General features: G+C 42.1%; 2 protein-coding genes across 3 annotated transcripts in view; both read left to right on the forward strand.

Moving 5' to 3' along the window:
- UMAD1 (UBAP1-MVB12-associated (UMA) domain containing 1) overlaps positions 1-14,114 on the forward strand; it is a 261,328-nt gene extending 247,214 nt beyond the window's left edge. The window contains exon 5 of the mRNA XM_063123337.1: positions 14,078-14,114. Coding sequence (XP_062979407.1) covers positions 14,078-14,108 — 31 coding nt within the window. The 3' untranslated portion in view covers positions 14,109-14,114. The remainder of the gene's footprint in view (positions 1-14,077) is intronic.
- Positions 14,115-18,927: 4,813 nt separating this feature from the next.
- Positions 18,928-26,442, forward strand: part of GLCCI1 (glucocorticoid induced 1) — a 48,027-nt gene continuing 40,512 nt past the window's right edge. The window contains exon 1 of one of the 2 annotated variants that reach the window (XM_063123394.1): positions 18,928-19,523. In XM_063123394.1, coding sequence (XP_062979464.1) covers positions 18,950-19,523 — 574 coding nt within the window. In that variant the 5' untranslated portion in view covers positions 18,928-18,949. The remainder of the gene's footprint in view (positions 19,524-26,442) is intronic. The other variant, XM_063123385.1, reaches the window with a different exon arrangement.

Here is a 26,442-nt window from a genome sequence, read left to right on the forward strand (position 1 = left end):
GCTAAGTGGTTAATAGGCTAATATGGGGATAACCCCATAGACTAATGTGGGGATTTGGGGGGAGGATTTTTGAAGTTCAGCAAATGCAAATTTGCACAAATTCAGGAAATTGGGGTGGGGGGAATCCAATGTCATCAATGAGCAGACAACGGAACAGAAGACACCTGACAATCTGTGACGTGCAGATAGAACAGATTTTACAAAATCTGTACATCCCTAATTGATTCTCCTTTCATAGAAACTTCTTGTTGATGATGATGATGATATTTCCATTTTTCCAATACTGGGACTCAAGGTAGCTTTACAAAATTAAAACATTCAATTAAAACATATAAATAGAAATATACAAAAGTTAAAAAATATGATTAAACCATCTACTGTATTGACACATTTAAAAGATTTAAAGGCAAATGACAAAAAAATCCAATGTGTTATAGGTCTAGACTATTTGCCTTTCTCTGGAAGTAAAGCCAGGACGGAGCCAGTCTAGCCTCCTTGGGAAGGGAGTTCCAGAAGCTTGGAGCAGCCACAGAGAAGGCCCTCTCCTGCTTTCCCACCAGGCATGCTTGTGATGGTGGCAGGAACGAGAGAAGGGCCACCCCTGAAGATCTCAAGGCACAGGCAGGCTCATAAGGGAGAATATGGTCTTTCAGATAACCTGGACCCGAGCCGAATAGGGTTTTATAGGTCATGACCAGCACTTTGAATTGCGCCCTGGAAACAGACTGGAAGCCAATGCAGCTGTTGTAACAAGGGATGCTCCCTGTAACTAGCCCCAGTCAACAGTCTTTGAACCAGCTGAAGTTTCTGAACACTCTTCAAAGGTAGCCACGCGTTACAGTAATCCAAACAGGATGTAACTAAGGCATGTGTCATCATGGCCAGATAAGACATCTCTAAGAATGTGTGCAGCTGGCACATTAGTTTTAACAGTGCAAATGCACTCCTGGCCACTGCTGAAACCTAGGCATCCAGTCTCGGGACTAAATCCAGAAGTACAGTCGTGTGAAAAAGAAAGTACACCCTCTTGGAATTGTATGATTATACATATCAGGACATAGTAACAATCATCTGTTCCTTAGCAGGTCTAAAAATTAGGTAAATACAACCTCAGATGAACAACAACACATGACATATTACACTGTGTCATGATTTATTTAACAGAAATGAAGCCAAAATGGAGAAGCCATGTGTGAAAAAGTAAGTACACCTTATGATTCAATAGCTTGTAGAACCACCTTTAGGAGCAATAACTTGAAGTAATCATTTTCTGTATGACTTTATCAGTCTCTCACATCATTGTGGAGGAATTTTGGCCCACTCTTCTTTACAATGTTGCTTCAGTTCATTGAGGTTTGAGGGCATTTGTTTATGCACAGCTCTCTTAAGGTCCCGCCACAGCATTTCAATCGGGTTGAGGTCTGGACTTTGACTGGGCCATTGCAACACCTTGATTCTTTTCTTTTTCAGCCATTCTGTTGTAGATTTGCTGGTGTTCTTGGGATCATTGTCCTGTTGCATGACCCAATTTCGGCCAAGCTTTAGCTGGAGATGGCCTCACATTTAACTCTAGAATACTTTGGTATACAGAGGAGTTCATGGTCGATTCAATGACTGCAAGGTTCCCAGGTCCTGTGGCTGCAAAACAAGCCCAAATCATCATCCCTCCACCACCGTGCTTGACAGTTGGTATGGGGTGTTTGTGCTGATATGCTGTGTTTGGTTTCGCCAAACGTGGCGCTGTGCATTATGGCCAAACATCTCCACTTTGGTCTTGCCTGTCCAAAGGACATTGTTCCAGAAGTCTTGTGGTTTGTTCAGATGCAACTTTGCAAACCTAAGCTGTGCTGCCATGTTCTTTTTAAACAGAAGAGGCTTTTTCCGGGCAACCCTTCCAAACAAACCATACTTGTTCAGTCTTTTTCTAATTGTACTGTCATGAACTTTAACATTTAACATGCTCACTGAGGCCTGTAGAGTCTGAGAGGTAACTCTTGGGGTTTTTTGCAGTTTCTCTGAGCATTGCACAGTCTGACCTTGGGGTGATTTTGCTGGGACGTCCTGGGAAGATTGGGAACAATCTTGAATGTTTTCCACTTTTGAATCATCTTTCTCACTGTAGAATGATGGACTTTAAATTGTTTGGAAATGGCCTTATAACCCTTCCCAGATTGATGGGCAGCAGCAATTGCTTCTCTAAGATCATTGCTGATGTCTTTCCTCCTTGGCATTGTGTTATCACACACCTGAATGCTCCAGACCAGCAAACTGAAAAAACTTTGGCTTTTATAGAGGTGGTCATACTTGCTGATGATCAATTAATCACGGGCATTTGATTAGCAGCACCTGTCTGCTACTTAGTATTTTAATTCCTATGGAAGCAGTAAGGGTGTACTTACTTTTTCACACATGGCTTCTCCATTTTGGCTTGATTTCTGTTAAATAAATCATGACACGGTGTAATATGTCATGTGTTGCTGTTCATCTGAGGTTGTATTTACCTAATTTTTAGACCTGCTAAGGAACAGATGATTGTTATTATGTCCTGATATGTAAAATCATACAATTCCAAGAGGGTGTACTTTCTTTTTCACACGACTGTATACCCAAGCAGTGAACCTGTGTCTTCAGGGGAAGTGTAACCCCATCCAGCACAAGCCGCATCCCTATTCCCTGGTATGCCTTCCGACTGAACAGGAGCACCTCTGTCTTGTCTGGATTAAGCTGCAATTTGTTTGCCCTTATTCAGTCCATTACTGCTGACAGACAATGGTTTAGCACTGAAACAGCTTCCTTGGATTTGGGTGGAAAGGAGAAGTAGAGTTGGGTGTCATCAACACTGAATCCCAAAACACCAGACCACCTCTCCCAATGGTTTCATGTATCTGTTAAATAGCATGGGGGACAAAACAGAACCCTGAGGAACTCCACAGGCCAATGGCCAAGGAATCGAATAGAAGTCCACCAGCATCTTCTGGGTCCACCCCTCCAGAAGGGAATGGAGCCACTGTAAACAGTGCTTCTAAGTCCCATCATAGCAGAACCAACAGGGAAATGCTCACCTTGTCCAGTAGTTGAACATATTGGTGCAGCCATTTTAGGGCTTTATCCAAAGATTGATGAGTGGAGCTCTGCTAATGCAACGGGATTTCCTGGCTCCTCCCTCCATCCCAATATAGTCCCCTCTGTCTCCCAAAACCACTTCTGAGAGGGTCTTATTGGGTTATCGGGATCTACAGTGGAATGGGGAAATGAGAATTGGGTGGAGCTGTCCTGCACAAGCCAAAAGTGCCTTTCTGCCTACACAAGACATTTCTGGATCCAATTACTGATTGCAAATATTAGTTTATTTCAGACAATTCAAAAACCCTCTCAAGAAGTTATTTTACATTTTCCCAACACCATTCCTGTGAAAAGCGTACGGTATCCATCTTTGCTGCTGTTTCAAAGGCTGAGAAGCAGTGCATTGGATTCAAATAACTACATCTCATATCTTAGGGTTGTGGATTCTCTATGTATCTAGATCTGTTCCTCTTGATTAAAATAGTTCAATTAACATTTCCAGTTGAGAATAATGTCTTCCTTTAATTGCAATTCCCTGCAGAATGTCTGACTTTTAAAGTGTGCTGTATCAATTTTACATTATTACGACAAAGAACCCTGAGCTCATCAAAATGCATCAAAAAAGGAAATGCTTTTATATAATGGCCAAGCAAAAGAACCTGTTCGCACAATGGCCAACCATTGGCCCACGGGAAACTCACAAACTCACAAACAGCACATGGGTGCAACAGCACCCTCCCGCCAGGGCTGGCCCTACCATTAGGCAGAGTGAACCAGTTGCCTCAGGCAGCAGATGCTGAGAGGAGGTAGCAAGGTGTTGTAAAAGAGAACTGAGTGCCCTAAGCTAACCTGTTGCTTTCAGCTGCAGTGAAGGATGCTGTTTCATTGCCACTGTCAAAGGAACAGTCCAGTCACCCAGGAGAGGGCACCATCTTGTTTTTTGCCTCAGGCAGCAAAGTATCTTGGGCCAGCCCTGCTCCCGTCCATGTTCCCCAGCAACTGCTCTACATAGACATACTGCCTCAGATACTGGAGCTAGCATGTAGCCATCAGGGCTACTAGCCATTGATAGTTTCACCCTCATGAATTTGTCCAATCCCCTTTTAAAGCCATCCAAAGTGGTGGCCATCACTACATGTTTCAGACCACAACTTCCAAAATCCCTGTCCATTGTCTGTGCTGATTGAGGCTGATGGAATTTTTAGTCCAAAACATGTGGAGTGCACCTGGTTGCCTGCCCCCACTCTAGTAGTTGTGACCCTTAGCTGCCAGTATGACCTAATGTTCAATAGCTAAGGGCACAATCCTATGCATGTTTAGACAGAAAAATGTCCTACATTTACCAGTGTTCTCCAGCCAACCATAAACATGCATAGACTTCCAACCTAAGTAAATGAGAGGGAACGCCACTGCTTACTCCTCAGTTCTTTGAAGATGATGCTACTAAAATGTACTCTGGAAAGCAAGATAGTGTTCAATGACACATAACTTTATTAAATAGCCACGAATGGCTAAAAAGAAATTCAACAAGGACACATACCCTAAAGAACTTGCAAACATACGTCATTGATAAACCTGGGCTGGCATAGGTGCAATACCCATAAGTGTGACTGCACAAAGAATACCCAAAGAAAGTTGAGGGATGGGCAGCCCTGTTTCATTATGGTAATTGGCACAAAGAATGTATTAAATTAAACCAATATACAGAAGATAAGACTGGCAATGGCTAATTAGCTGTTTACTACATTTCATGTTGGCAATATCCATTCTTATTTTATTTTTTTTAAAAATTAGGTATTTGCTGATTCATGTGATGTGTGGTGCTGCTGAATCAAATTGTTAAATTCTGTTCCCAACTCCACTAGGACATACTCTGAATTGCTTAACTGGATGAGTAGACACACCACAGTGTGATGTGACACAGATATGTTGATATTAATTTGATTGAAGTCACCTGAAGGAAGTGATTGTGAAAGAGCAAGAATTCATGCTTCAGCCTTTTTGTAGGACAAATGCAGTTGAAAGAGATGCCAAGGGCCCTTAACCTGGCTCACTAACTCAGAACAAGTCTCCTTGGGTATTTATAATGCCCCCTTGCCAAATTTAGATGCAATAGCCTCACTTCAAACCTGTGGAAAGATTGGAGCAAACTCTGAGGGATGGATGGACATATATATATATATATATATATATATATATATATATATATATATATATATATATATATATGGAGAGGCAGACAAATTTACTTGTTAACACCAGTTAACTCTTTCCCTGAGGTATAGACGAGTAAATGCTTCTGAGAAGTGGCAATCTAATCCTGTTAGTACCATTCTATTTTAGGAGGCTCTGTGATGGTTCACAGTCTACTAGGCTCTTTATATAATTCTACTCGATTAGAGCAACAGAAGTACTAAAAAAAAAAAAAGATATTGAAAAAGTTCACCTACTCCCTCAGGAATGTCTCTTCTACCACCCTCTACCCACAAGCATATTTTGCTACTCCATTTCTAATAGCCTAGTAATTTAAATGAATTGCGTTTGTGTTTACTATGAGCTGGTCAGTTTATCTTAGAGTCCCTCTGATGAAACACTCTGGTGCATTCTTTCAGTTCTCATGCCCCCATTTCCTCCATTGCTGCCTCCCAACTGCAGACAGGAGGGGAGGGGCCATAGCTCAGTGTGATAGAGCATCTGTTTTGCATGCAGATGGTCCCAGGTTCGATCCCCAGCACCTCTAGGTAGGGCTTGGAAGGAATCCTTCCTGAAACCCTGGAGAGCTGCTGCCAGTCAGTGTCAATAATACTGGGCTAGATGGACCAATGGTTTGACTCAGTATAAGGCAGCTTCTTTTGTTCCTATGTATTCAATTCACAGCAGCCTTTCTCCTCTGCAAGCGTGGGGGACTTGTTAACACAGTCCGCCCACAGAGGTTAATGGATTCCAGAGAGCTCTTTGGGATTTTCCTGCTGGTATGGCTGGTGCTCCTGTCGAGACCAAGGTCAATCAGTGGAATGCAGAGATGATTTGAGCAAAATCGTGTCCAAGCACCCTTTCCCTCTAAGCAGAGCCTGGGCTGCTCCTTGATATACACCTGAGCTGAGGGTAATGAGGCAAGAGGGAAGATGGCTAGAGCGCATTTGGAGAAAAATACATGCCAAGTCCGACAGGTTAGAGCTCATTATTGAGCCTACTCTGTGGCGGTGATGGTGGCAAGAAGGGAGTTCTTTTCCATCACCATTACATCTTCTCAGTGTTGTCCAGTACAATCTGGGCCAGGGAGAGAGATGGTGGGTAGCATGCTATGATAAGTTAGGATTGTGGGATTTTGAAAATAAAGTCACTCAAATCCACCACAAATTGGATACCACAATAATGTAGTTCCCTTATTCAGTTTTATTGGATGAGTTTCAGTTGTTGAGGCCCAAGAATATAGACAATGTGCTTGGCCAAGGCCTGTCGGCCACCTGTGTGCCTGAGCCTTGTCCTTTATGGCTTATTATATCACATAGGGAAGGGATGTCCAGCTGAGTTCAGGAGTCTGTAAATTCTTCCTTGAGAGATGAGATGGTGCCAGGCTCTTTAAAGAATGTATTTTTATTTATTTTTATTGCATTTTTAGTAATTAAACCACTCCTGAAAAAGCCTAACCTGAACCTGGGTGATATTAACAGGTTCTGGATGATATTAATAGGCCAGTAGCCAACATCTGCTTCCAGAGCAAGGTGCTTGAACAGGTGGTTGCCGCTCAATTCCAAGTATGCTTGAATGAAACTGATTATCTAGACCCATTTCACTTGGGCTTCAGACTTGGTTTTGGAATGGAAATTTCCTTGGGTTTTGGGATGACCTTTGCCAAAAGAGAGACAGGGAGAATGTGACCCTGTTGATTCTCTTCAACCTCTCAGCGGCTTTCAATACCATCAACAATGGTATCCTTCTGGGTAGGTTGTCTGGGTTGGGAGTTGGAGGCACTTGCATTGCAGTGGTTTCACTCCTACTTAGATGGTCAATTGCAGAAGGTAGTCCTAGGAAATTATTGCTCCACATCCTGGCAGCTGTGCTATGAGGTTTCACAGTGCTCTGTTCTATCACCAAGGCTGTTCATCATACACATGAAACCTCTGGGAGAGATCATCCAGAGGTGTGAGCTGAGGTCTCATCAATATGCGGATGACACCCAGATCTATCCAGGTGAGGCAGTGGCTGTTCTGAATCAGTGCCTGGGTACAATAATGGACTGAATGAGGACCAATAAACTGAGACTCAATCCAGACAAGACCAAGATATTGTTAGGGGGTGGTAGGGGTGATTGAAATTGGCGAGCACCCTCCCTGCTATTACTGCAGCCCACCCCTGGAACCAGGCCACACAAGTCTCTGCCGAGTGCTAATGGTGGCCGCCATTGGCGTGAAAAGAGGAAATTCACAATTTCTGGAGGCTTTGAAATCGTGTCTGCAGTTTGTGGTGATGCCTTTGGTCCGTATTGTCTAAAGGCTTTTTAAAAAAATTTAATTGCAGAGGTCATGTACAATGTCCGCAAGGTATGGAAAAATGGGAGAAGGGGAAGAGTCCAATTTTTGTACCAGGCCCAGAAAAACTGTCCACAAGTTGTGCTTCTCCCCCTTTGTACAGCTATAAGAGATCAAATAGCAATGGACTCTCCAAAAGCTGGAACCATCTGGGCAAATGTCTTCACATTCATATTTTCTTGAAATAAATTATGCATGAATCAGAAATATGCACATATGTAATTTACACATGGTGGTGTCACCTTCAGCAATCACATGTGAACATGTCTGCATTTATTTCCAGTTCTAACACTACTTCCTCTACAGAAATGCAGACAAAGGTGAGCATGTACAGCAGCCAACCTGGTGGCTATTAGGAGTGATGGAAGTTGTAGTTCAATACAACTGGAGGGCTCCTGATTGGGGAAAGCTGATATAGAGTGTTCAGTGCCACCATCTTGTTTGTGAAGCAATTTTCATTAGGGAAAATGGGTGTTGTGTGTGTGTGATCTCACATTCTAGTTTATAACCTTTCCAAAAAGAAAATGAAAAAATGGTGGAGGAGGAAAGTATATTAAAATGCACATTATTTTCTCATCTTTATTAGGAGTTACTGACTAATTGCTACATTGAATGCATGCACTTGCTTCTCTCGTTGAAAGCTTTACAATGCAATCAGTATAAATAGCTCCCTTTCTGGGAATATTTATATATTGCAAAGTCACACAAGTCACACACTCTCTTCACATACACACACAGAGACACCCACAAATGAATTTTTTAATAAATAAATAAATAAATGCATGTTTTCTGCATAGACTTGACAAATAAAACAAAACATTCAGAATCAAAGGACTTGAAGAAAAGAAAGATGCCCTTAGTTATTTCTATATGCACAGGTGTATCATGTGGCTATGAAAAGGAAGTGGGTGGTCTGAAGACAAGTGCATTACAGTAAGCCTCTTCAGTATTTTCATTCTCTTATTTAGTCTTGTCTTTTCTTTTCTTGCTTAAATGGTGTTGAGTTTCAGTTGTATGTAATTTTGACTCTGTTCTATGGTGTTTAGAAATGTTAGTAAGCAACCAAAGTTATCATGCATTTAGGTGCTTAACAATGACACTCTTGACATCCATGGGCCTAACAGCAAAATAATATGATTTAGGTAGATTTGAGAAGGTCAAGCATATGTTCTTTCTCATGGAGAGAACTACTCTTAGCCAAATGGGAGGTAATAAGATTACTCCTGGAAGCATTGTAGGCCAACGTGGGTTCTTTTTCAAACTGAGGCGCTTTTGAGTCACTAAAACAGTGCCTGAAATTATTCATGGTGTGGAGAAAGAAATAGATGTGTTTCTTCCTTAGAATACTTAGTGCTGGGGTCATCCCATGAAATTGATTGGCAGGAGATTCAGAATTGGCAAAATAACTCCTTATGACCAGGTGACAATGGTGTGGCTAGGACAATACATGGTAATGGCCTTTAGCTTAAGACAGCTTCAAGAGCGGCTTGGAGAAATTCATGGAAGAAAAGGCTATCAATGCCTACTAGTCATGATGGTTTTACTACTTACGGGATCTGAGGGAGCACGCCTCTGTAAACCAATTGTTGGGGACCAATAGTGGGAGAGGGCTATTGCGGTCATGTCCTACTTGTGGGCTTCTCATGGACATCTAGCTGGCCATTTTGGGAAACAAAATACTGGACTAGATGGACCATTGTTCTAATCCAAAAGGCGGATTCTTATGCATGAAGTGCATGTGTGGAGGACACCATTATGTCAGATGAACTGTTCCTTTCTCTTTGAGGTTTGTGTTCAGATTCCATGTTTGTGACCTTGAGTACTCTCATAGTCCCCACTTGGAGTTGGCAGGGCATACATACCATTGCTGCCACTGGCATCCCACGATTCCTGAAAGAGAAAGGTCAGGAAAAATAATGGTGGCTTATGTAAAAGATTACCGGATCATGGTGAAGGTGGAGGATTAACTTTTATATACTGCTTTATTGCTAAAAAAAATAAAATAAATCAAGATGGCACATGGCAATTTAAAACAATAAAAAGAAAATGAAAAACAGTTAAATGTTAGAACAAAACAACTACATAATTTAAAAGTCTAGTTTAAACGTATCTTCACACATTTTCTAAAAACTAAAAGAGTTTTAATTCTTGAAGGAGAATATTCCACAGTTTGGGAGTGACATGTTCCAATATTTCAATGAAAATATGTATAATAATACTTTATTCTAATATCAAAGATCACTTCCCGGTTGCCGATTCTCTTCCTACACATTCCCCACTCCCTACTTTATATGTTTTCTTTCTTTCTTTCTTTCTTTCTTTCTTTATTAAACTCTATTTAACAAAGCAGTTTTAAAAAAGTTAAATATATATATATATAAAAACATACAAGTCAGACAGCGTTTCTAATAAATACACAAACACGATTTCTGTAGATGCCGAACTGAGCTTGTTTCCTTCAATTTCCTTCAAATTTCCTTGTTTCCTTCAAATCTTCAGAGGAAGATTTGTTAAACCAGAGTTGGATGCCACATCTGTACCATTGATGTAATTGAGAAAAGGAGACTATATTTCATTGAATGGGTCATAGCTAAGTTGGCCCGACCAGACTCTGCGGTGGTAGGTTAATAATGGAAAGGGAAAGTGTGGGATATAGCCTGCTCTGAAAAATTAACCTACCTGCTTTATATGTTTTCGAAAGCACTATACTGTCATCTAAATGCAATATTCAATTGCGCTACCCTGCCCTGTTTAAAAAGATGAAAGAGGAGTCTATTCTGTACAGTAAGATAAACAGGAAGACACCCTCCATTTGGTTAGCAGCAGTTCAAAATGACACTCACCGGTGTGTGAATTGGAAGCCCGTGTTAATGTGTGTTTGTGTATGTATGTGTTTTCAGATGCTACATGCACACTAGGGATCAAGATGCACAGATTTAACTTCTAGAGGCAGTGGGAAGAGCATTGAATCCTGAAATGTCAACCCTCCCTCAATAGCAAAAGTAGACACAAAATAAGGACAGGTACCCCAAAATAAGAATTTTCTCTGGCAAATAGAGATAATTGGAGCCTACACATGGGTGAGGATTTTAGCACTGTATATGAGTAGAAAAGGATAGAGCTTAGAGCAGCTGAAAAGCGAACTGAGGTTAACTTAGCAGTGTATCAGGGCCAGAATAAATTCTGAGGCCAAATACTGCTTTCTGTTGTGTTTCGTTCAAGGTGAATCACGGCGGTATAGGACCTCCTTTTCCATGAGGTTGTGACACTACACTGCTGTGTTGTACTTTTTGAAGGCCACAATAAAGTGCAAGGGCCAGTCACACAGGCCCTAATCACATCATCATTACGCCCCCAATCACCTGACAGTGGTGCTGTAAGGACCCTTGTGATTGGTCCCATTCATATGGTGACAACCCTTTAAATTTTACAGCAGTGCTGTACTTTCAACCCATGGGAAAGAGGGCTCATATAATGCTTCTGTAATGTCTAAACTAGGTACCCCAGTCAGGATCTTCTATTTTCCAGGGAATGCCTGGAACAGAAATGAGAATATGTGTAGAGAAGCCTCTCCCAACCTGGTTCCCTCCATTTTGGGCTTCAATTCTCATCAGCCTCAGTGCACACAATTAATGGTCAGGAATTCTGGGAGTTGACTTCCAAAATGGAAGCCAGCAATCTGGGGAGGGCTGGGCAGTGCAATCTAACCATTTTACCAATTTGTTAATAGTATATGAAAATGGAACATTTCTAGACGACTAACCAACTGAATGCTCCTCAATGCTCATAGCACTTAAAATTAGAGAAATTAAAATGCAAGCATTGTGAAAAGTAACCGGCTAGGAAAATAATAAAACTGATAAAATCTTGGTAACTTTCCACCACAGTGGCCTGTTTTGTTTCTATTGGTAGGTATTTGTCATAGTGACACTGTTTATCACAATGTAAAAGAAGATTGAGGGGAGACATGATAGCACTCTTCAAATACTTGAAAAGCTGTCACACAGAGGAGAGCCAGGATCTCTTCTCGATCCTCCCAGAGTGCAGGACACGGAATAACGGGCTCAAGTTAAAGGAAGCCAGATTTCGGCTGGACATCAGGAAAAACTTCCTGACTGTTAGAGCAGTGCGACGGTAGAATCAGTTACCTAGGGAGGTTGTGGGCTCTCCCACACTGGAGACATTCAAGAGGCAGCTGGACAACCATCTGTCAGGGATGCTTTAGGGTGGATTCCTGCATTGAGCAGGGGGTTGGACTAGATGGCCTTGTAGGCCCCTTCCAACTCTGCTATTCTATGATTCTATGATTCTAGTGTGGAAACAGGGAGCTGATGCAACAATTGTGGACAAATATCTGCCCAGAAAGCTTGGATTGAACAGCACATCAGAATAAAGCTTGCATGTTCTCAGCAAAAACATTGATCTCTGTGATATTTTTTTGCATTGATACTTGAAACTAATGGACTTCCAGCCTTCATAAAAAAAAAACACTTTTGTCCTCATAAGTGAAGACGAAAGAACCCACAACACTTTGATAGCCGCCTCTGTATTAAATAGCTCCCACACAAATGCTGGGGAACACTTAAGTAAGCATCATGTCATTGTTCATTTTAACTCAGAAGATTTACTAATGACTAATCATTCTACCGTCATTTTAAAAGGTGGGCCAAGTTGAAAAGCCTCGTTCTGCTACGTATTTGAGCAAAAATCAGAGTTGCAAATAGAACTAATTTTTTTTTTACTGACATCCTGATCATCTTTCAAAGAGAAAGTCTCATCATCATCATTAACAGGCACGCAGTTATTTTGCACATCTTTCTCTCTTTCCTCGACAATGGCAACCTCTATACTGTCAAGTTGGAAATTCCTTGGTCCTGCATCAGATTCTTTAGAGCTTTGTCAGAACTCTTACGACTGATCTTTTGGCAACTTCTGAATTCCCAAAGCTAGGCAGAATGCTTTGTGTTCCGTTTTGAGTGTTGTGTGTTTCTAATATTTTAGCTTTTAAAACCAGCATAAAGCCTATATGGAGGATTTCATGGGGGTGCTGGGTAGCTAGTGTTAAGGGAACTAGCAGCTCAATCCTATCTTAGTTTATTTCAAATAAAGTCCCAGTGGGTGGAATCCAAGCAGTGTTCCTCCATTGACCAAAGGGACAAGGTGATTCCCTCTCCCCCTGCAGCTCCTCGCATGCCTTCAAATCTGCTTCAGAGGGTCCCACAAGCTTCCAGAATAGTTTTGGTGGTTGCAGAGGGAGGGGGAATTGTCCCCTTCCCCATTCTGCTGGTGGTAGCTCTCCATTGGCAGAGAGACAATAGTTGGATTCTACCCACTGTGTTCAATGTGATTTATTCCCATATAAGCGTCTAGCCAGCCTTCCCCAACTTGACACCCTGGGAATTGACTGGGTATTATGGGAGTTGCAGTCCCAACATATCTGGAGGGCACCAGGTTGAGGAAGGCTGGTCTTTAGGATTGCAACCTGAGTCTTGAATTGGAATCCAGATTTTAGCCTAGTTTGGCCTCTTTCACCTTCTGCAGCATTCTAGTCACCAAGGAAGATTCCCAGCTAGCTGGGGAAAAGGTAACCACGACTGGGGAAGGCAATGGCAAACCACCCCGCTACAAAGTCTGCCAAGAAAACGTCAGTGAAAGCAGGCATCATCTAGGAGTCAGTAATGACTCAAGTGCTTTGCACGAGAGGTTCCTTTCCTTTCCTTCCTTGGCCTCTTTCGCCTTCTGCAGCATTCTAGTCACAGAGGAAAATTGAGCATGGATAATTCTTATAGTTCCTTAGTTGGGCATCTCTTGACTGGCCACTCACATCCATACATAGTGGCACCCATGCAATAACCTTCTGCTTAGGGTGACCAACTGTCAGGATTTCCCCGGATTTGTCCTGGTTTTTGTTCTTTCCATGGTGTCAGGGGGAATTTTCTATAATTTTCAATAATGTCCTGGAATGACACACCTTCCTCTTTAAGGCTGCCATTAGCATGGCAGGAGGGAATGACATGCTTTCTTGAGGCACATCATTCCCCCACCCTGAGCTCCAATTGAGGTCTTAAAGGGGAAAGTGGGTCATTCGTGGACATTATAGAAAAGGACCCAATTGGAGTGGATGGTGGTGGTGCAGAATGAAATCCTTTCCCCTCCTCCACTCCAATCGGGTTCTTTAAGGTGGCGGGGGAATAACGTACTTTCTGCAGGACTCAGAAAGCTGCTTCCCCACACACACACTAGGTGTCCTCTTTTTTGGTTTCCCAAATATGGTCACCCTACTTCTGCTTGGACTATAGTAACTCAGCTGGTGTGCTTTTGTTTGCCATTATGCATGTCCTATGGCCTACTCCATCAGGGCTCTTCTTGTTTCCCCCTTCTGCTTTCCCTCTCCAGCAGAATCCCATGGGCCTTCACTAGTTATTATTAAACTATTTGTTGTTGTTGTTTTAAAATATTTATATCCCACCTTTCCTTAACAGGTTTCAAGACAGCTTGGAACAAAAAACATGAAATACAGTAAGACCAGAGATCTCAAAAACGAATAGAGCAGCAGACCAAGAGTTAAAAGCATAACGATTGAAAGAAAAGGGTCTGGGGGAGAAACAGGAGAACCACATCAGGCAAAGGCCCATCTAAACACACAAATGTTAGCATTGCTGTGGAAGGCCGATGCCTTCTTTGGAACCATCAGCCTCACAAAACCTTGTAAAATACATCATCATTCCCATTTTACAGATGGAAAAGTATGCCTGAAAGACAGTTATGTAGGCAAAAAAATACTCAGTGGACCATGGATTAAAAACATTGTATTCATGTTTTTAAATTGTTGGTTGTTTTTATGCTTTTAATGGTTTTAATTTTTGTGAACCACCCAGAGAGCTTTGGCTATTGGGCGGTATAAAATATAATAAATAAATAAATAAATAAATAAATAAATAAATAAAATAAAGATAAGAACATTGGTCTCCCAGGTGTAAGCCTAGTACTTCACCTGTGAAATAATACTCATTTTTGTATTTTGTCTTGGGGTTGTACTTGGAACTGACTAATATCCAAAGCTTTGGGAACAGTATTTGCAACACAAATCATATTATGCAAGAGATATGTAATTCAGGCTGCAATTGTATACACAATTGCAATTTACCTGAGAGTAAGTCCCATTAAATTCAATGCAATTTACCTGGAATGAGTCCCATTGAATTCAATGAGGCTTACTTCTGATTAGACCTGTATAAGATGGTATTGTCACTCTCATTGCCCACTACACTGTGTGGCCAGGTATTGAACAAGAACACAAGTCACTTAGGGAGAAGCATTTGGTAAGAGCAGCGTATAACCTTTCATATAAACAATTTACCTTAAGGGTAGGATTAATTATATAACAGAGATCCATTACATTCTGTTGATGCAATTATGAACTATTATGGTTAATTAGTGATTATACTAAATCCGGAATTTAGTCAACAATCATTATAACTTCCGCTTATGTACCACCTGTCATTTTGAATATTTAGCAATTTTGGATATTCCTGGAGTGTTTTGCAAACTATACTGTGAAACACTTGGATTTGGCTCCAAACAAAGATGGAAAGACTGGAAATGGAGAAGATCTGGGTTTATCTTGCCCTGAAAACTGAAAGAAAAATATACTTTCTCCTTTCTTGTCCACCCACTTGTCAAGAAAAGAGAACATCCTGCCTGTTGCCAAGAGGGGCAAGGATACAACGTGGAGGTGGACCTTGTCATCCGCCTCGAGCTGCACCAACTGAAACTCATCCATAAAAACTGGACAAGACTGTGCTCTGGATATCTCGTCTGATTCACCTGCTATAACTCTGGAGTCCAAGTCCTGGTGGATGCAGGAGATTTTATTCTGGAAGTGCCCAGCAAATAGATTACAGTGGGCTTCAGAAGGTTCTACAGTGTCCTTGGGGCCAACATGCAAAAGTCCCCGGACAACTCTGAAAAGCTCTGCTGTTATACTGTTTAGCATCCTTAAACCTATTGATGTCAGAGTGTTTTTAATTACATCCAACTCTGCATAGGGTCACACTGAAATTTTTTACAGCTTGACATAAATTCCCCTTGTTTAATCAATATGTGTGTGTGCAAGCGTGCACGCATTGGGGTGTGTTGTGGTGGAGTGGGGGTTAAAGCCTTTCATTATATCTGTGATTCATTTCCACAATACTGCTATGTGTGCTTAACCTGGGAGTAAGCACCATTGAATACAGTGGGACTTGCCCTCAAATAAACATGGATAGGATTGCCTGGTAATGTCTTGTGAAAAATCTTGGTGTCTTTCCAAACCATTAATGTCCCAGTTGTCAAATCTCCTTTAAGCTTTCATTCCCAAACCCCTAAATTTTGCAGTTCAAAATCAATTATTTAATAAAGAGTTTAAATAAAGGGTGCTCTTTCCATAAAGTTAAAGCAACAGGTACAAAGGTTGCCAACAATATATGAAAGAGAGAAAATGAATTTGTGTGTCTGAAATAAGGAACAACCATTATGTTGTATGGAAGTGTGAATTGTGGAGATAAGGGGAAATCCATTCTTTTTCATGGGACTGTGATGTTCTAAAATAATAGACAGCCCTTTAGACAAAGAATACCATGGTACCCTAGCATCTGATAAAATGGGCTCTTACTTATGAAAGCTCATGCTGCCATTAAACAGCCTGTCCCTATGATATCGTAATATGTTGGGTTGGTTGATTTTTTTAAGAAAATATTTATTTATTTACTGAAACAGACTGATATGGCTATTCTTCTGGATTTTATCCCTGTTTTGATTTAGAAAACTATGATTTGGATAAGGTGAATCCTACTTTGCTCATTGGCCCTAGTTCAGCCTGGGAGACAGCTAAATCCTGTGCCCATGTCACCTCCAGTGTTTCCACCCCTACAGGAGTTAACCAGAACTCATTCTCCAGAACTCATTCTCCATCCTCAGAATAGATTCCAACCATTAGTGATAGTTAGGAAGAGCGAGATACTGCAATGTAGCTAGCTGCTGGTAATTAAGTTAGCAGTAGGCTTGGTGTGATTGGATGGTGTGATTGGACAGTGGAAGAGAAGCACATCAAGAAAGATGGGATAAGTCCAGCAACCAATCCAGTCAAGGTAAGGCAACTGCTTTAGACAGAAAGGTCCCATCCGTGACTTCTCTTGTTTCATAAGCCATGAACATACCTGGCTACATACCAGACAAAAGTAGGAAACTCTTCTATTCCAGCCTTCTCCAACGTGATGTCTTCCATATGTTGTAGACATCTCCCAGGATTCCTGACCACCGGCCATGCTGGCTAAGGAGATAGGAGCTGAAGTACACAACACCAGGTTGGAGAAGACTGCTCTGTACCTTCTAACTGAAAGGGTTCAGGCATAGCAAAAGTATGGACTGATGCTAGCTGCCTAATGGCCAGATGAGTAAGGTGATGGTGGGGATTTTATGATTGAATGTTCCTCAATATAAAACTTCCTGCACATAAACATTGGTCATCAGAGAGAAGAGTTCTAGACCAGCGTTGAACTATGCCTCCTCTACAGTCTGAAGTAATTCAGTTCCAGCATTTACCATCCCTTCTGGGCAGAGTCTCACCTTGATAACACATGGACAACCTCTCTATGCAACATATCAGGAAAAGCCCTTGCCATCGGATTAAATCTTGACAAATGATCTGTTACAAGAGGTGTCCTAAACAGTCAGAGTAATGTGATTTAAAATGAACCTATTTAGGCTTACAAAGAGAAACGTTATGGTTGTCACCGGGTCAAAGAAAATGCAAGTTGATGAATACTATGCGTTTTAGCTTGCAAATCTGTGCACTCTTAAGTGAAAATAAGTCAATCTCAGGCAGGATCTACACTACTGCTTATAACGGTTTATAATGGTTATGACAACTGTTCAGGCCCAGGACACATTACAAATACTGTTTTCATACTGTTTTAAAAGTGTTATATCCTGCTTGGTGTAGATTAGCCCTCAGTGGGATGTACTTCTGAGTACATCTAGGGGTAACTGTTGAAAGACTTTCTGAGCCCATGGGATACAGCAAAAAATAAAATACATACATAGAAAGTGTCCCCTTGAGGGACTTCTATATCAGCCAATCTCTTCCTATTCAGATGGCCTGTTGCGTATTGCCCCCAAAGAGCATCAATTTGCATATGCTAATCTATATGTTTAGGTGTAAACGTAGAAATAATTAAAAATTAAAAGAGATGCAATACATCTCACCACATCGAAAAATAGAAATCCACATCCGATCTTCAACAAATACGGTTTTTGTAGAGGGAGAGCTTGGGCAAGGGTGGTAGAGGGAGTTCTGGATAGCTAAGCAATGCGGAATATATGTTTATTAAAGATCTATCCTTTTCTCAGAATGAATATTGTACTGCAACACACACACACATACACAAAGAGAGAGAGAGAGAGAGTTCATTTTGGTATAAATTATGTAACTTTTATTTTTAACCGAAGGTCAAGCGATGCCTCTATAAAAACAACAACAAAAGTTCTATACATTTTCTTAAATTCACACTGCCTAGGGTTAGCACTCTGTCTTAAGGTGTTGGTATTTGCTTTAAAATGTCAGTTTCAAAAGTATGCAAATACCAATCAAAGAGTTGTGGGTGAGGGAGAGCAGAATTATAACAGTTTTTAGAGTATCTCTTTGTTACGTGTTCTCAATAACATTAGCTTGATCTTTAGGCAAACGGGCCATCCATCCTAAAAGGATAACTTACACACACACCCCGCTCCCTCCTCCCACCCCCTGCACAAAGCAGCTCAAAACTACCACCCCTTCCTTCTTTCCCCCTTCTCCTCCTCCTCCAGGTAAAGTGCCGGCCGATGATTGGCTAGATGCGCTGTCATTTCTGTGACTGCGACCAACCAGGCTCGAACCCACGGAGGCAGGGTGCCCAATGGGCGCACGGCCTGACGCCCCTTGCCCGCCACAGACGGGGCGGTGGAGCCTGCAGAGTGCCATTCGGAAGGAGGGCGCCGGAGCTGCAGGGTAGGTGGCGGAGCTGCAGGTGCGGTCGCGGCCCCGAGCTTGCGGTCAGGCAGGAACGCGAGCCGGAGCACCGGCACTGCTCGCCCCGCGTCCGCCCGCTACGCCGCCTCGGTGCCCGCCGGTGTCGTATGGACGATGTGAGCCGCGAGGGGCTGAGCTGCCGAGGCGGGCGGGCAGCCATGGCCACAGCCCGGCGATAAGCGCCGCGCGGAACGGTCCGGAGCTCGCCTGGCGCGGCCGCGTCCCGTCCTCCGTTGCAGGGGGCGTGTTCGTGCGTGGAGCGCCTGAGGGAAGCCTCCGTTGTTTCTCTCGCCTTCGAGCCGACGCCATGTCCAGCTCCTCCTCGCAGACCCCTCCTCACCACCAGCCCCCTCAGAGGATGCGCCGCGGCGCGGCCGGGTCCCCCACCAGCGGCAGCGCCGGAGCTCCGGCCGGTAGTAACGGGGCCGGCGGCGGAGGAAGCGGCAGCAGTGGCGGCGGCGGCGGCGGCGGCGGCGCCCCCGGTGGCAGCGCCGGGACTAGCCGGCTGCTCCAGCCGATCCGCGCCACCGTTCCTTACCAGCTCCTGAGGGGCAACCAGCACAGTCCGACTCGCTCGCCGGCCGCCTCAGCCTCGGTGGGGAGTAACACCGGCCCAGGGGGGCCTCGCGGAGCTGGAGGAGGGGGCGGCAACGGCGGCGGCAGCAGCCCGCCCCCGCCGAGCTCTACCCCGCCGTTGGCCCTGGCGGCGGCTGCCGCTGCCGCCGCCACCCCGCCAGGAGCAGGCGGTGCGGCGGAGCCGGGGAGGGTGAAGGTGAGGCAGAGGCGCTCGCCCGACAGCAGCACCACCACCAACAACAACAACGGCAGGCGGAGAAGCAGCTCACCTGAGAGAAGGAGCCCCAGTTCGCCCATATACAGAGGTAAAGGCACACACGGGATTGAGCCGTGACCCATCCACGCGCGCGCACAACCCTCCCCCCCACTCCGCACGCGCCTACAAAATCTCCCCAGACCTTGTCAACACCGAGGAGGAAACCACCCCAGCCACCCCCAAAACACAGATCGTTTGGTGGAAATATTGAGCTTAAATTGTATCACACACGCCCACCCCCTTCTGCCACCTCGACAGCTCATTCCTGTGACTGTTTACTGTGAAGTAAGTTCCACTACGTTCACCGGGCCTTACTCTCGGGTAAGTGTACATTGGGCTGCGACCCAAGTTGATAAGGAAAGGACATCAGCAAGCTCTTACTCTCCCTCCCCCTTTCAAATGTCAAGTCTAAAGGCCTTTCTTAAGCTGTAGCCTGAAACAAGATGCCTGCCCAGGTCATTTCAATGTTGGTTACTTACCCTTCATCTATACTGTAATAGTATTCCTAGTCAAGGGTGATAAATAGTAAAGGGTGATAAAAACCATTCTACCTTGCAAACTACGCCTATGTGTGAAAATGAGGGCTCTGATCCATTGTATTAATGGAGAGTATTGTTACGCTTATGCACCCACCCACCCTTCTTGAGCAGTGAGAAGTTTCAGCAGTTCCACCACTTAAGGGTTCAGTTTCCTGAGGGAAGTCACTGGAGGCTTGTGGGGTTTCTCTCATATAAGGTTTATTCACATTTTGCTTAAGATGAGGGACTACAGCATTACCACAGATCCCTGCTCCTCTCCAGCTGCCTAGGGGTAGGTGGCATAGGGTTTCCTGCAGAGAGCCAAAATCGGCTCTCCTCATTCTTAGATGCACTCTCAGCACAGCCTGATTTCCTGCTATGCACACAGTCCCCACTCATCCCTTCCCCTTGGCCTAGTAGAACAAAAGGTTACCAGCTCAAGAGTTACAGAGTTCACAGGTGGGGAATGCTGAATCTGTAAGTAGAGGCACTGAATTGTAAAAGACAGACCTGGAAGGTAATTTAGACTGACCCCAAATGCACAATGTTATTATCCTTCCTAAAGAAGTCTGGACTCCAGGCTACTAAAAATAAACAAGTAAGCCAACCAAAATAACTTCTTCAGTAAGACACAAATGCACAAGGTTAAGCAAAACAGAACATTTTGGCAAAGATCTAAAGAGGATAAGACCAACAAAACTCAGTAAAAAATATATTCCATAACTGTCACAAATGCTCCAAACAAAGGCAGTTCAGTCTGTAAATACACTTGAAGATCTAAAGGGTATTCCTCTGTGTCTCTGAAGTCTCATAACCCACTGTGCAGATGTATCATCCCTGTTTTCAGCAGCTGCACTTGTGGAGCCACCTTGCTCATGTAAAGGAAAAGGCTCCATTTCTAGGCTTTCAGAGTCAGGTCCCAAGCTTTTCCAACTGCCAGTTAGTGGAGCCAGCCACATGTTTTGCACCCTTCATACCTCCTTAGCTAGTCCTTATTAATTAACTTGGGCTTGTGTCTGGGTCCTAGTTGGATCTAGAACGCCACTTCATTTATTGTCCTTGGGCTGTTCCTACCCTTTTTTCCACTTAAGAGTTGTAAAGTGACACCAAATCAGCCCTTGCAAAGGTCTCCCCGTATCATCTCACGTAATACAGCCATTTACTATTTTCTAAAGCAATCTAATGTTTTCTTTTGCAAATTAATGCCCCCTCTAGTTTAGACTGTAATTCTTTCATGTAGTCCAGTGGGTCTGTATTATTTTCCTCACCATCTGGAGTGCCAAAAAGGAGGTTAGTGGAGGACCTCAGTTCATGCTCAAACATAAGAAGGGGTGGGGTACATTTAGTATTTTCATTAACTGTAGTCTTATACATCATTGGGAGGAATAGAACATGCACATCCCAATCCCTTTGATGCTGCAGCACCAAAGTTGCCAACTGTACACCTAGGGTGCAGTTGAAGCTTTCCACCATGCCATCAGAGTGGAGATGAATGGGAGTAGTCCGTGTTTTGTGGATTCCATGAATTTCACACATTTTTTGGGAACACCCTTTACTCAAAGTTTCTCCCATGGATCAGAATGTAATTCCCCTAGCACCCTTGTCCACCAAGGCCTTTGCCACTGTCACAATTCCTGGTTCTTTCTGGCATAAGCCTCTGGTTACCATGTGAAATAATCTATGGCAGCTAGTAGTAGTAGTTACCAATCTCTTCTCTGGTAGAGGGCCAAGAACATTAACTGCCACATATTCCATTTGGTGCACCTTCAAGATATTACTGCAATGGAACCTTCCTTGTCCTTGCAGGGCATCTGTGTATGCTACACAAGCATCAAACTTTGTGTTCCAATTGTCCACATCCCATCTGGACGTAACTCAGTAGAAGTTTTCTCTTACTCGAGCAAAGGTTTTTGTTGTGCCAAATTGTCCAGTTGTTTTAGCATCATGGCGTAACATAATTACTTCCTGCTTTAGCTTTTTTGGCACAGTCAACTGCCATCTGTATCCAGCTTCTGTGGGCTCTGTCCCTCATCTGTACAGTACATGACTGTACAGTGTCATCTCTAAGGTCCAAACTCTCCCATTGAGACCAGGAAGCCTTCATAGTAGTGTTGAATGGAGATATGATTGCGGTGGTGGTGGTGGTGGTGAGATCAGTGAGTTAGTTTTCCACCCACTCTGGGACCTCCTTTTGTAAATCCTTTAGTTGCTCCAGAGTCCAACCCTGCAAAGCTAGTCTTGATACAAGGAAGACTTGTGCTTCCACTTCTTCAGGGCACCCATTTGCACCTGTGAGGCCTTTATGTGCTGCTTGTTCTGCTGCTTTAAGGCCTGCTGGAGCATCAGCTTCATCTGTGCTAGGAATGTTGCTGTTTTGCTCTATTCTTGCACAGGCAAACCTTGGCTCACAGTTCCTCTTCCACGAAACACTACTCCACTTCAGGCACCAGTGTTATACTTGTGCATCTCCCACTTCTGAGTGGTGCTGTGTTTCTAAGTCCCAGCACTTAGAGTTGTTTCCTGAGAGATTGCAGGTGTTTCTGTTATATAAGGTTTATTCACATTGAGCTTAAGAGGAAAGTCCAGAACATTACCATTCCAACAAATCCCTGCTCCCCCTCAGCTGTCAAGGGGAACCTATAGTGCTATAGGGTTTTATGAAGAGAGCCCAAACCAGCTCACTCCTCAGATCCACTCCCAGCACAGCCTGACTTCCTGCTATACCACAAGCCACATTTGCCCCCTCCCCTTGGCCTAGTACAGCCTTCCTAATCTGATGTTTTGGACTTCAGCAACTATCAACACCTGTCAGGGTGACAAAACATCTGGAGGGCACCAGTTTGGGGACAGCTGGCCAAGAAGAACAAAAGGTTACAAGCTCAAAAGTTACCACAGTTGGGGATGGGGGTAGGATTTCTTAACCTCTTTGTCGTCAGAGGTGCGGAGATCCCTGAAAGGTAATTTAGACTGATTCCAAACACAGTATTGAATCTGGGCATATTGTTAATGGAAAATAATGTAACTTAGAATGCAGCATACATTTTGCGTATGTTAATAGAGGGCTAGATTGGCTTTTGCCCTGAAGCTGGAGTCTCAGTGTAATGAAATCTATCCTTTAATAAACCATTTTTTAAAACTATTGTAAGTGATTTTCAGTCCTATTGCATCATGCTGAATTCATGCCTTGTTTTTAAGTTATGTTTGCGTGTTTCATTTGGACCATGATACTTCCCCATAAATAGCAATTACAGAATAGTAATATCTATATAAAAGTATGCCTGTATCCTGTTACCTGCACAGCAGGAAGGGATACAAAAACTGGCTTAAACAAGAACATTATTAACACAAGCGCATTTACAATAGGATATGACACCAGTACTGCTTGCAACATTTCCAAAACCTAAGATGCACAAACAACTTTAGTAGGCCCTAGGATCCTGCCTATAGCCCAAAATGCCTTTAAAAATCCTTCTCCTCAAATGCAACCCCTTCATGTAGCTAAAAGTAAATCTTAGTAAATCCTAGAAGCTAAAAATACGTATTTTGTAGTATTCTTGTTAAAGACTAATATAATACCAGAAGGCATTATAAACTAGACTCCAAATCAATTGCAAATTTGAACCCAAACATATCCTGAAAACTTTGAAAGTAACTAATATCTTTTGAGTTCTTTTAAAGTGGTTGTGGCCATTTTAGCTGTCCACTCCCCCTTCTTCACTTCAGCAGTTGAATGAATCATACTAAATACACTACTTATCTTGCTTTAGCTATCGGGTATCCTGCATCTTTCAACACTTCTGCTTCTTTAATCATGCCAAGTCTGTGTTTCATTTCAGCAGCAAATTAAATAACCCTCTTGATTTAGTATTAAAAGCAGCAAGTTGGAGCATTCCTGCCTGAAATCCTTGCAATTTATTTTGTAGATACGTTATTTGGATCATACTAAACTATTCTAAAATACTGTTAGTATATTGATCTAAAATGTTTACAGCAAAATATGAATGTTAAATTTCTTCTTTGCATCCCAGACTATATGTTAATTATGCAATAGGCTGTGATCTTGATTTATAAAGAATCTTATCGAAATAGTCTTAACTGTCTAAAATGGTGTGTAATCTATGTTGTTGGGTTCAGAAAATTGTAACTTTCTTCTTAATCTTAATGGACACAAGAGAAGTCTTTGTAATTCTAACGTTTGTTTGTTTGTTTGTTTTTAATAACAAAACATATATTGTGGTAGGCTGCCTTAGGAGGGCTTCTGTGGCCAAGAAATGTTTTAAATAAACAAATATAAATAAAAAACAGATGATAAATCTTGTACTTACATGAAAGGGGTATTTAGGATTAAAAAAACCTAATATATTAGTATGTAACTTGTCTTTCCCCAAAATACTTAAAATACTTAAGTTTCAGTCCATTGAATTGTGGGACATACTTCTGAGTAGACATGTATAGGATTGTGTTGTAATTCTCTAAATAGAGGTGAATTACCTTGCTTTCAAATATTCATCCCTCTAAATTAGAACTGAATTACTTTATTGAATTTGTTGAGCCTGTCCTAAGCCATAGTAGCAGCACCAACAACTTGATGGAATTATAAGAGTACAATATGTAGGACTATAAATTGGCTGTCAGGAACTGTTACTTACATGTACCATGATGAATGGAATGAATGAATGGAAATAAATGCTGATATACTCACCATGCACTCATCCATTCCAGTAGTTTTATTTTTCTTACTTTCAGGCTTAAAAAGTAAAATACAAATGTTAAAACTACAGTCTGCAAAATCTCCCTTGTGGAACAGTTTTCACTAAGAATGACCAATTCCATAGTCCTCGTTTGATCTCTTCTAAATTGGTACACCTCTGACCAATGTAGTAAAATTGTAATAGCAACCTGTATTATCAGTAGGGAATCTAGAATTGCTTTGTGAAACTGTTTACTGTACTAGGGGATAATAAATTAGCTTCTACCACTAATCACTCTGCTAATTATGCAGATTTGTGCTTATTTTAACCACTGTCAAGAGCAGGCCATATTAATAAATATGCTTCATATCTGTGGTACTTCAGAAGGTGTTTGTCTAAGTCACACTTAAACATGTAATTCTGCTTTCTCTGCATTATTGTTGATACTGCATTGCATAGCGTTTGCTATGTAAGTGATTTGCATTACTCAGTTTGTATTGGAGACATTCTAGAACAGAAATTATGTTTTCCTTAAAACTTTTCACCATGTAGCTTTTAAAATGAGATTGCTCAAGTTTAAGTTCTTTGGTCATAAGGGAGCTGCCAGAGGTTCTTAAAAGAAATCTGCAAAACTGCTCTGGGTTGGAAGCCTGTATAGGTCAGGCAGCTGCCACTGCAGATGCTGACATCACTACTGCATGAATGAAAACAGCTTCCTCTGGGTTCCCACCCCCCCTCCTTTTCCCTCTCGCATCTTTAAGTGCTCTAAAATGTTTTGTTTTAAAACCAATATTAATTCTGCTTTCAAATACCATCAGGCCAGGCAAGTAGTACATCTTAAATTTGTATGACAGCTTTTTATAAAACGTTATTTTCTCTTTCTTTAGGTTTGAGTTTCAGCCACCTACATTTAAAAAGTAATAGTCATTGCATATTGTATATTTTGAATATTACAGAATATCTAATGTCATGCAATTTTGATGTTTCCTATCTATTCCCAACACTTAGCTTACCTTTGCTGTATCGTTTAAGATAAAAACATGTGTAATACAACATATATTATATGGAGTGACTTGCTGCGTGATAAATGAATAATACATGTGTGAGTTAACCCAGGGCAAAATGTTCTATAGAACAGCACTTGATTACTTGAATATCAGTGCATTAATATGTTAACTGACCAAATTAAACAGTTGTAGCTTTTAAATTGTGAGAAATGCAAGCTGCTTCTGAGATAGTGCAGTTTCTTTGTAATATAAGTAGATGTGAACTATGTAATTGCAAGACATCTTCCTTTGTTTAATTCAAATCTTAAGATTTAATTCATATAGAAATGTGTTCAATTTTTTAAAAAGTCTATAAGATGTCTTCCATGAATGCGTAATTACTAAAAGTATACCTAGAGGTATACAAAATCACTATAAATTCAGAAGGATGGTAACATCTAAAATGTAGAATGACTTGCATATAATTTGGGTGGTGGTGGTGGGGTTCTGCCTGTCATTTATAATGGATGAAGATGTTAGAATTTTCTTACAAGCCTCTAATGGGCTATTGTTAAAGAAATTACTCTTACAGATGTTTTGACCAATATGTCCTGTAGCCTTTGAATATATTTTCTGATGTCTAAAATGTCTTCCACCCCAACCTTTTATGCTCCATCTTGGGCTTCATTGGCTACTAACCCACAATACAGTTAACTTGATTGTTTTTTTTAATGTGAAAGGCAGATGAGCCATTTGATTTATGAAAACTGACA

This window comes from Elgaria multicarinata, chromosome 1, assembly GCF_023053635.1.
Source record: "Elgaria multicarinata webbii isolate HBS135686 ecotype San Diego chromosome 1, rElgMul1.1.pri, whole genome shotgun sequence".
Classification (NCBI taxonomy): domain Eukaryota; kingdom Metazoa; phylum Chordata; class Lepidosauria; order Squamata; family Anguidae; genus Elgaria; species Elgaria multicarinata.